The sequence below is a fragment of the Archocentrus centrarchus genome, unplaced genomic scaffold (assembly GCF_007364275.1).
Source record: "Archocentrus centrarchus isolate MPI-CPG fArcCen1 unplaced genomic scaffold, fArcCen1 scaffold_30_ctg1, whole genome shotgun sequence".
Classification (NCBI taxonomy): Eukaryota; Metazoa; Chordata; class Actinopteri; order Cichliformes; family Cichlidae; genus Archocentrus; species Archocentrus centrarchus.
This window is the reverse complement of record NW_022060259.1, coordinates 3,503,216-3,514,541: the sequence shown is the minus strand read 5'-3', so window position 1 is coordinate 3,514,541 and position 11,326 is coordinate 3,503,216. Positions and strand designations below refer to the sequence as shown.

Below are 11,326 nucleotides of genomic sequence, written 5' to 3'. Positions count from 1 at the left end.
TCTTACTTATCTGAATGACGTCTGGGTTTCTTACTTTATTGCAGCAGCAGGCGTTTCCTATCAGTCTGCTATAAGTAATCATTTTCCTGTGTGACAGCTCTCCTCAGCTCTGCTCTGTAACAGGATCTCTGTAACATCTGTCTGTAAGGTCTGCAGCCATGTAAAGGTCAGAAAGATGTGCTGTGGGCAAAATATTAGAACAGCTCTTATCTGTGTGTGTGTGTGTGTGGGGGGGGGGGGGGGGGGGGGGGGGGGGGGGTCTGCAGTCCAAACTGCTCTCAGTGAGAGTGCAGCTGTACCACAGCCTGGAGCTGATAACACCATCTTAGTGTGTAAAAGTGTAGTTACCATATGAACGACGTAGGAACCATCAGGAAGAATTCATTTTTAACTGTAACTGAACCTCTCTGGATGACCTTTGACCTCAAAGTCTTTTTTTGACATCCTTACGAACTCTGATCCAGCTCCGCCCCTCAGATCATCTGGAACAGTTTGCCTGATATTGCAGTTACCATGGTGATGCCAGATACAGAGAACACACACACACACACACACACACACACACACACACACACACACACACACACACACACACACACACAATGACTTGTATTTACTCAAGAATGATTATTAAGTTTGTCTGTTTCTTGTTCTCTGATCTGAGTCCTCGTCTATGAATTACAGATAATCTGTCATCGACTTTTCTTTATTGTACAAAAATGAACTAAGCTCAGTAATAAATACATCCATATATCTATAAATAGCTCTATAAATCACATGGATCGTTTGCTCTTCAGTTTGAAGCTCTGTATAAATTATTAATAAATGACATTTTAGTTTTTGATGATAGGATAACTTCTTATGCTTTCAATACCATTAGATTTATTTATTAAATCATTCTGCTCAGATTTGTCAGATTTTCATGAGAACGTTTAAGTTAAATTGACTGAATTTAGAAGAAGAGGAGGCCAAGATCCCTCCACAGAGATGTGACTGATAAAGAAACAGGGAAATGATTGCTAATTATTGTTGTTATGAAGTGTAAATGTGTAAACGGGGTCTAATAGTCAGATCCAGGATCAGAGTCTGGAGCTTATGGAGAAAAAGTCCAAAGATGTAATAAAGTGAGGAAGCTGACAGCCCTGTGAGTCACTGCTTCCCCATGTGGACTTCATCAGGCATGAGCTGCATCTCAGGCCCAGGATACTTCCTCTTCTCTCTCATTGATCTTAAGACCAGAACCAGGAGTCAGCATTAGCAGAGAGTCGATCATTCAGGTGATTTGATTGTGTGATTCTTATTATTTGGCTGACTTTGCTTTGCCCCTGCTGTGTATCCTGTATTCAAAGCCTAAATTGTGGACGTTCCCTTTGTAGGTCATTCTTCGAAGTAAAGGTTAAAGGCCAGCAGTTTTTTTGAGATTATTGTACAAATTGAGGTGTTATGCTGTTTCACTCCTCTGGTTTCAGCAGAGGGTTCTGCCTTGGGGGGAGTTTGGACTCAGGTTATCTTCCACAGCTGTTTCCTCATCATGGCTGTATTGAAGGCTGGATGGCAACAGTTATTCTTCATCCCTGTTGGGGGAAAAAGGCTCCTCATAGTTTCTCTTTACCAGTTTTCTGTTGTTCTTAAACCTGAGGCTCCAGCTGACCTACTGCTCTGATTCCTGTTTCGTGGCTCGCCCAGAATTCACCCGTCGCCCTGAGAAAGATACTCCATCTTCCATCTTATGGAGTAAACAACTGCCCCAAGAGCAAGTGGTTTCACAGGCAGAACGGCCCCTCCCCATCACATCCAGATTGTTGTAACTAAGGTGTTCCAGTGTCCTCACACAGCTCGAAGGCACAGTCAGGTTAACGGGTCAGTCTGAGTTCAGTCAGTCAGTCAGTCAGAATACTTTATTGATCCCAAAGGGAAATTACTATTGTTACAGCTGCAACCGTTTCATTTAAACGAGTAAACCTAAAACACAATAACATACACTAAAGGCATAAAAGTATAAAGACTAAAGAGATATTTTGACTATATACACATCTAAATCTATACACATATGAAAATTGTGAGTGCAAAAATTTTAAATAGGTGTCATTATATATATATGCACAGTCCTTTTTTGTACAATGTATAAGTGTATGTACAATGTACAATGTATATAGTGTATGTACAATGTATATGGAAATTTAAACAATTTTTGTACAAATGAATACTGATAAATGAATGACACTGATGAACCACAATGTCACCTATTAAGGGAGGAGTTATAGAGTCTGATGGCCACAGGTAGAAATGACCTCCTGTGGCGCTCTGTGGTGCATTTTGGTGGGATGAGTCTTGCACTGAATGTGCTCCTGTGTCCCATCACTGTGTTGTAGAGTGGGTGGGAGCCATTGTTCATAATGGCCTGCAGCTTCGACAGCATCCTCCTCTCCGACACTGCCATAAGCGAATCCAGCTCCACTCCCACCACATCACTGGCTTTGTGGATCAGTTTATTGAGTCTGTTGGCGTCTGCCGCCCTCAGTCTGCTGCCCCAGCATGCAACAGCATAGAGGATGGCACTCGCCACCACAGACTCATAGAAGATCCTGAGCATAGTCCGGCAGATGTTGAAGGACCTCAGGCGTCTCAGAAAATAGAGACGACTTTGGCCCTTCCTGTATAGGGCATCAGTGTTCTTAGCCCAGTCCAGTTTGTTGTCAATGTGTACTCCCAGATATTTGTAGTCCTCAACGGTGTCCACACTGACCCCTCCGATGGACATAGGGGCCACCGGTGCCTTGTCTTTCCTCAAGTCCACCACCAGTTCCTTTGTCTTTGTCACGTTGAGCTCTAGATGGTTCCGCTTGCACCATGTGACAAAGTCCTTCACTGTCCTCCTGTACTCATCCTCATCACCCCTGCTGATACATCCAACTATTGCAGAGTCATCAGAAAACTTTTGAAGATGGCAGGTCTCTGAGCAGTAGCTGAAGTCTGTGGTGTAGAGGGTGAAGAGGAAGGGAGAGAGGACAGTCCCTTGTGGGGCTCCAGTGTTGCTAACTACTCTGTCAGACACACAGTGCTGCAGCCGTACATACTGTGGTCTGCCAGTCAGGTAGTCAACAATCCAGGACACAAGGGGGACATCTACCTGCATCGCTGTCAACTTATCACCCAGAAGAGCAGGCTGAATGGTGTTGAATGCACTTGAGAAGTCAAAGAACATGACCCTCACAGTGCTGGCCGGCTTATCCAGGTGAGCGTAGACTCGGTTTAGCAGGTAGATAATGGCGTCCTCAACTCCCAGGCGGGGCTGGTAGGCGAACTGGAGGGGGTCCAGAAATGACTGGACCATGGGCCGGAGCTGATCCAGGACGAGCCTCTCCATGGTCTTCATTATGTGGGAAGTCAGTGCCACTGGCCTGTAATCCTTGACGTCACTGGGTCGCGTCATCTTCGGGACCGGAACGATGCAAGATGTCTTCCACATCACAGGGACCCTCTGAAGATCCAGGCTCATATTGAAGACATGGTGCAGTACTCCACAAAGCTGGGTGGCACAGGCTTTAAGCACCCTGGGGGAGACCCCGTCAGGGCCTGCAGCCTTGTTTTTGTGGAGTCTCTTAAGTTGTCTTCTCACCTGGTCAGCAGTGAGACTAACTGTAGAGGTGGCGGGTGGGGGAGGGGTGGAGACGCCAAGAATGCCATCACAGGAAGGAAGCAGGCTATGGTGAAGTGTGGAGTTGGATGTGAGAGCTCTCTCTGAGCCCTGTGACCTGTTCAGGGGCTCTCTGCTGTTCATTCCCAGGCTCATGACTGCTGGTGCCTGGTTCCTCTTCATTTTTGATTAAATTGTGTCTCTTTATCTTCACAAATAATGAAACAACTTGTGAAAAGTGCTGACATGAAACGTGTTCAGTGTCTGTTTCTGCTTTATTGGGTGATTTCACAGATGTTATAATAGGAAGTAAATGACAGGCAAGAAATTTTAGAATTTCATTCAGTTTCTGTCTGACCTCAAATTGCAGAACTGGCAGACTTTCTGATAAATGAGAGGCAGGGTGCACACTGTACAGGTCACCAGTCTGTCACAGGGCTAACACAAAGAGACAGACAACCATTCCCATCTATGGGCAATTTAGAGTGACCAGTTAGCCTAACCCCACTAACTGCATGTCTTTGGACTGTGGGAGGAAACCAGAATAACTGCAGAAAACTCACACATTTGGTGGCAGTGGGAAGGAAAAACTCCCTTTAACAGGAAGAAACCTCCAGCAGAGCCAGGCTCAGGGAGGGGGGGTCATCTGCTGAGGGGGAGAGACAGGACAAACTGGACGCTGGCATTTAGTGCATTCAAATGAAGTTCACTCCCCTCCACTAGTCTTGTAAGCTGTTTTGATGATATCCTCCTGAGTCTCTGCATCCACATTTGGGGACATTACATTTTTGGCTTTGCTGCACCTCCTACGTCACTCTGTGAAGAGTGCTTTACACTTTGCCATGTTGACTTTGTTGTGTTATACTTTAAAATAAACTCACTGTCCCCATCTGAGGACATTTTTTTTTTATTTTTACAAAAGTATGTAACAACCATGCAACAAAATACAACTTCCCATTCAAAGAAGAAGCTTAGTTTATATACATATTGAGTCCATCTAATCACAGATATCTAGGAGAAATTATTATCACAAACAGGAGCTCAGGTCTCAGGAGGCTATGTTTCAAATTGCAAATCAGACATTTAAACATGAGATGTTCCTCTTGGATCTGTCAGGGCCGACTGAACAACCACCACCTGCAGTGCTGTTGGCCAAAGAAGGGGCACGGACATTAAATGTAGAGACTGTGACTGACACAGGGAGACAGTGTGTCAGACAGACTTTGTCAATGTGCAGTGATCAATGGGACCCAGATGCAGCCAAAGTTCACACTTACAGTGGAGGAAATAATTATTTGATCCTGTCTGCTCAGTTACAAAGAAATGAACAGTCTATGATGTTTATGGTAATTTCATTTTAATGCAGAGACATAAAATCAACCACAAATCCAGAAAAATACATTACATAAAAGTTATAAATGGATTTGGATGTCACTGAGTCAAATAAGTATTTTATCCTTGAGTAAAATATGACTTAGAACTTGGTAGAGGAACCTTTGTTGGGGGGGCACAGCGGTGAGACGTTTCCTGTCGGTCACCAGGTTTGCACACTTCTCAGGAGGGATTCATCTGGCTGCCAGACTCAGGTCTGGAGACCCCACGACCTTAATGTGCTTCTTCTTTGGCCCCTCCTCTGCTGCCTTGGTGATATGTTCTGGCTGAGGGAAGGTGGTACTGGTCCAGATTTTACGGGCCATGGCCCCTCAGTGCAGTGAAGTCATCCTGTAGCCTTCACAGAAAAACAGCCACAAAGTATCTGTAATTGGTTGACTGTAATCTGTGTGCTTCATGGGCACACAGCCAGTCTGTGGGAGCCAGAGTTCTGGCTGGTTGTTGGAGATCAAATTCTTATTTCACTCAATGACATGAAAATCTATTTGTGATCTATATTCTGTCTCTCTCCATAAAAAAGGAAACTACCATAAAAATGAGAGACTGTTCATTTCTTTGTAAGTGAGCAAACTTACAAATTCAGCAGGCATCAAATAATTATTTACCCCAGTGTATGAAAAATAAACCAGGAGGCAGCTGCACCTTAATACAAATATAACAAAACATTTAAATATGTGGGTACAGTGTAGCAGCAGATGCAGAATAAGGATTGAATCTAAATCTCAGTATTTGATGCAGGTCTGATTTCTGAGAAATCCAGAGGTTTACACTGAAACTCTTCCATACTTCCTGTCTGGTGGTTTAGTGTTCTGTAAAATCACAGAAACAGACCAAACACATGTCATGTCAGCAGTTTCCAGTTCTTAATTTGTGAAGATGAACAGACACAGTTTCATATCTGAGAGAATCAAACTCAAACACAGTAACAGCAGCTTTGGAGATCCAGTTTCAGTCTATAACCAAGAACAGAGTCTTAATAGATTAACCAGCAGATAGGGGTGTAAAAATATTCAGCCTCTCTTTATAAAGTGATGTTTCACTATAATAAACATCATCTCAAGGTTTTGATATTTTCAGGTAAGGACAGTTTTACAAAGGGAACCTCAAAAACCAGACAATCACCTATGAGCTGCAACTGCTGAAAGGGAGGAGGAAGAACTCGTGTTTAACAAGAACAGACCAACAGGATCAGGATCAGGACCACCTGCTGTGACCAGCTGAGGAGTGATGGAAGGACGAGAGAAAAAACAAGCATCAACAGACCAACATCCCAGATGTTCTGTACCATTACAGATGTTCATGTATGTGTTTGTCTGAGCTGAGTACTGAGCACAAATTCAGCTAATAATTATTTTCATTATTTTTACATCTTACACTTAAATTTGGAGAGTGAAGCTGGTGTGTCTGTACAAAAAATATATATTCATTCATTTTGTTATATGTTAGCAGGGAGCTGTTAAACCAACATATTCAGTAACTCAATGTTCAACATTACACAATACTGTCAGTGTTTTTAAAAGGATTTTCATATGTTCGTCTGTATATAAAATGTTTACATTTATACCATTTTAGAAGCATTTAAAACATATAAATCACCATGAAAATGTTGTAAATTATCACTGATCTGATGTAAGAAATATGACCAGCCTTCATCTTTTTGGTGTCATCATCACTACCAGCCAATACAAACACTCAGTACTGCTCACAGGAGCAGATCTATCATTCACCAGCTCACAGCTGATTGATTGAACCAAAATAAGCTCCTCCCCCCATAAAGAAAAAGCAGACACATTAACCCACTCCTCTGACAGCTGAACCCTCTGCTGTTTCTGCCTCCTCAGGATTACAGAGCTTCCTGAAGGTGAGATCTTTTTAAACGCTCGGGTCAGGAGCTCAACTTTGACTCAGTGCTGAAAGAAAAAAAAATTGATTTTATTTTATTTACTAAATCAGTGTGAGCAGCAAGATTTCCCAAAAAGGCAGTAGGACTTTCTGTTTCACAGCATCTGAGTGATAAACATGATAAATCAGATGAAGCGAACCTGCCTTTAAAATCTCTGTTTTTATCTTTTTTAGTCCAGAGACCGGACGGCCCTGACACTGTGGGGATCTCAGTCATCACCATGGCGATGTAAGTGTAATAATTACACAGACTTCCTGTTTTATCTCACATTTTAATACAGTGATTATTTACATTAAGACACTACAACAAAAAAATACCCATTAGAAATAAATTAACTCAAAGGTTCAAATTAAATGCAAAGAACTTAAACTATTGGCTGAAGCTGGTTTTACTTCCTGTTCAGATGCTGGAATTTCCTGTTTCTGAGGTAACTGTCAGCTGATCCCTGACTAAACTAAACTAAACTAAACTAAACTAAACTAAACTAAACTAAACTAAACTAAACTAAACTAAAGTAAAAACACTTCAGTTCATATGTAGCAGCTGAATCAATATCTGCACCTTTCTTCTCCATCAACACAAATGATCCACACACACTGAATAAGCACTGAGCTACGGTGTAGATGTTCTAGGAGTTTCTGTCTAAACCCTCAGAACTGAGGCTGTTTTTGTGTCAGTTAATATTCTTATTAAATACTCTCATATTTGATGCTGTTACAGCTGCTGTGAAAGCAAAATGAAAATAATCAGTGGGTGAAGTTGGATGGACCCAAATGCAGCATAAACCTGAAATCTGCTTCCAGTAATAAGTTTGGCATGTACAGCGACTAAGAGAGGTTTAGTCAGATTATCTGTTATAAAGTGAGAAATATAGATCAGATTATTGCAGTGAAGGAATTACATGTATCCTTAAAAACAAACAAAAACAATAACAGATCTAATTTGATTCATAGTTATTTATTGTTGTTGGATTAAAGTAAAAAGTTCCATGCAATTAAATTATGTTTAGTTTGTCTTTATTTTCTGTTCCAGATGCACATTTTTTGTGCTGAATCATCAACATCACTCCTGATTATAACTGACATTTATTCATTGATATAATTATTGAGCTTCCACAACGATCTAAGAAAAGTCACATAGTCAGTTGTTAATGAGAATGATTATGGTCACATGACTCAGGCGTTCTCTCCAGAGTGTCCAGAGAGAACATTTAAATCAGTAAAGAGAAAAAGAAGTTATTTAGTTTTAGATTTTTGTCTGTTTTTAGGAAAATCACATCTGAACTGTACACGAACAGAAGGGTCAGAAATCTAAAGTTTGAATTAGTAAATTCTGACCCTTTTCCACAGGCTCATGAACGCCTCTTCAAAATACAAGAACATCATCTCCAAAAGTGTTCTGATCAGTCCAGGACCTCCTGCTGTCTACCAGCTGAAACCAGAGGAAACAAAGTTTGGAACTCTGACCAGAATGACTGTTGGAGAAAAAAATCTGAACAAGACAAATAAAACCATCGTACTTGTTGGCGAATCAGGAGCCGGAAAATCGACTCTGATCAACGCTCTGTTCAACTACAGCATGGGAGTGAAGTGGAAGGATAAAGTCTGGTTTGAGATCGTAAAGAAGGAGAACAGAAGTCAGTCAGAAAGTCAGACGTCGGATGTGATCGTGTACGAGATCTTTGGATTTGAAGCTAAAAACGTGCCCAGTCTGCCCTACTCTCTGACCATCATCGATACTCCTGGATATGGAGACACCAGAGGGCTCGAACATGATGACATCATCAGTCACAGATTATTGGACTTGTTTCGATCAGAGGATGGAGTTCATGAAGTTCATGCAGTGGGTCTGGTGATAAAGGCGAGTGATAATCGACTGAGTGACCGACTGACGTACGTCTTTGATTCGGTGATGTCACTGTTTGGAAATGACCTGGAGAAAAGCATCGTAGCTCTGGTCACACACTCACATGGAATAAATCCAAGAAATGTTCTCCAGGCTCTCGAAGCAGCAAAAATTAAATGTGCCAAAAATGAGAAGAATCAGCCCGTTCACTTCCTGTTTAATAACCTGCAAGATGAAGACAGATCACAGCACAAAGATCACCTGAAGGATTCTGCTCAAATATCAGAGGGAGGAATGAAAGAGTTCACAGCGTTCCTCAAAAAAACTGCTCCTCAGAAACTGAAGATAACTGTGGAAGTCCTGAATGACCGGATCAGACTGACAGCCTGCATCCAAAACCTGCGAGAGAGAATCGAACTGACTGAACTGAAGCAGACAGAAATCCAACAGACTCAAAGCGCTCTGAGGAAACATGAAGACGAGATGAAGAAGAACGAGGAGTTCACTGTAGAAGTTGATGAGGTCTACAAAGAAAAGGAAGCCATCGGTGGTGGGATGTGGTTGTTTTGGTATGGTGGAGCTACCTGCTGCACTGTCTGTGAGGAGAACTGTCACTATCCTGGATGCACACTGACCTGGAAACCTGAAGACTGTGAGGTGATGGAAGATGGCCGCTGCACTTCATGTACCAGGAAGTGTCCTGCATCAAAGCACGTGAAAGAAAAGTGGAGATATGTGACCAAGACCAGGAAAGTGAGAAAAACTTTGGAGGAAATGAAACTGAAATACGAGACGAATAAAACAGAAAGTGAGAAAAAGTTGAGCCTTTTGGAAAATGTTGAAAACGAGTTGAAACAGCTGACAGCAGAGAGGTCAGAGTTACTGGATGAGTCCTACCAACATGTTACCAGTCTGGAGCAGATCGCCCTGAAAGCTGATTCAGTGTCCACTATTGTCCACTTGGACTTCCTCATTGAGAAGATGAAGGAGGAAGGAGACACAGAGAAGGTCCAGAAACTGGAGGAGATGAGAAGCAGAGTGGATGAAGGAACCAGAGCAGCTCTGCATTATCTGAGTGTGAAACAGCAGGAGCTGGAAGATAAACTGAAACTGTGAAGAAGATGAACAACTTCATTCTGACCTGAAAGCTCTCAGAACCACCATCAAATCATTTTACATGTGAAAGTATCTCTAATGTTCATTAATCTACAAACAGTAATATTCATTCCTTAAATGTATTACCAGTGGAGGAAAGTGCTGTGATTTATGTGTGGTTCCCTCAGTATTTGATCAAAAATTAAAGACATGAAATACAGAGAAGTCGGTTTGGATTAAAATTGGGTTGCATTATGTGCCTTTTCTTAGTTTGTGATTATTATTATTATTATTATTATTATTATTATTATTATTATTATTATTATTATTATTATTATTATTCTCTGTGCCACTCATCTAAGAAGAAATTGAAAGTGTCGGCCATTTTTTCTTGGGCATTCATTCAAATATAGAGAACAGCCAGAGAGGCTGAACTGAAGGTTAATACCAGAAATAGGAGCAGAGGAGGAAGAGGAAGAAGAAGAACAGTAATTTCAGATTCATTTTAAGCAGCTGTGTTAGACCTAATATTTGTACATGGAACAAGAAGCTGACTGTCTCCTCCACTCCACTTTCCCTTAGCATGACCCATGCTAAGCACTTAGCTTGGCCGATGCTCTGGCTCGGCTCTACAGCTGCTTTAAGGCAAATAACATTGGTAGCTGATAATGTAGATGTAGCTGACTTCAGGCCATAATATAATGTCATTTACACAAGTGATGGGTGAGGCACTGTTACCTCGCTGCTTTTTAAAACATCCTTGGAATGTATCCACCTCTGATGTGGTACCATTTAGGCAGGTAAAAGAAACTGCAGTGTCAAAATGTTTCAATGAACGGCAAGTGTGTAAGCCCGCAACCATAAACAACAGTGCAAACGGAAGTAAACTACCGGCTTCCGCTATGAATTATGGGTAAAAGCTCAAAGTCAGGAATACTGTGGATAAAACAACATTTTCTAGTTGTTCTGTTTCTTTTTTTTAATGTTAACAAAGGAAGCAGAACAACATGAATAATCTCAGGAGATGTTGCCACCATCATCCTGAATCTTTTCTGTATATTCAAATTTCTGTACAGCACTTTAAAAAATGTGCTCTGTTGGGGTGATATGGGACTATGAGGTCTTTGAGATAAGATGGTGCCTGATTATTCAAGACCTTGTATGTGAGGAGGAGGATTTTAAATTCTATGCTAGATTTAACAGGGAGCCAATGAAAAGAAGCCAATATGGGAGAAATCTGCTCTCTCTTTCTAGTCCCTGTCAGTACTGCAGCATTTTGGATCAGCTGAAGGCTTTTCAGGGAGCTTTTAGGACAGCCTGATAATAATGAACTACAATAGTCCAGCCTAGAAGTAATAAATGCATGAATTAGCTTTTCAGCATCACTCTGAGAAAGGATGTTTCTAACTTTAGAAATATTGCGCAAATGCAAAAAAGCGGTCCTACATATTTGT

At 41.6% G+C, this 11,326-nt stretch overlaps 1 protein-coding gene across 1 annotated transcript; it reads left to right on the top strand.

Annotated features, from left to right (window-relative positions):
* Positions 1-6,818: 6,818 nt before the first annotated feature.
* Positions 6,819-9,893, top strand: LOC115776292 (uncharacterized). Its single transcript, XM_030723908.1, has 3 exons — positions 6,819-6,890; positions 7,106-7,160; positions 8,282-9,893. Exons 2-3 carry the CDS (start codon positions 7,153-7,155, stop codon positions 9,891-9,893), a joined length of 1,620 nt encoding a protein of 539 aa, XP_030579768.1. The 5' UTR covers positions 6,819-6,890; positions 7,106-7,152.
* Positions 9,894-11,326: the final 1,433 nt, after the last annotated feature.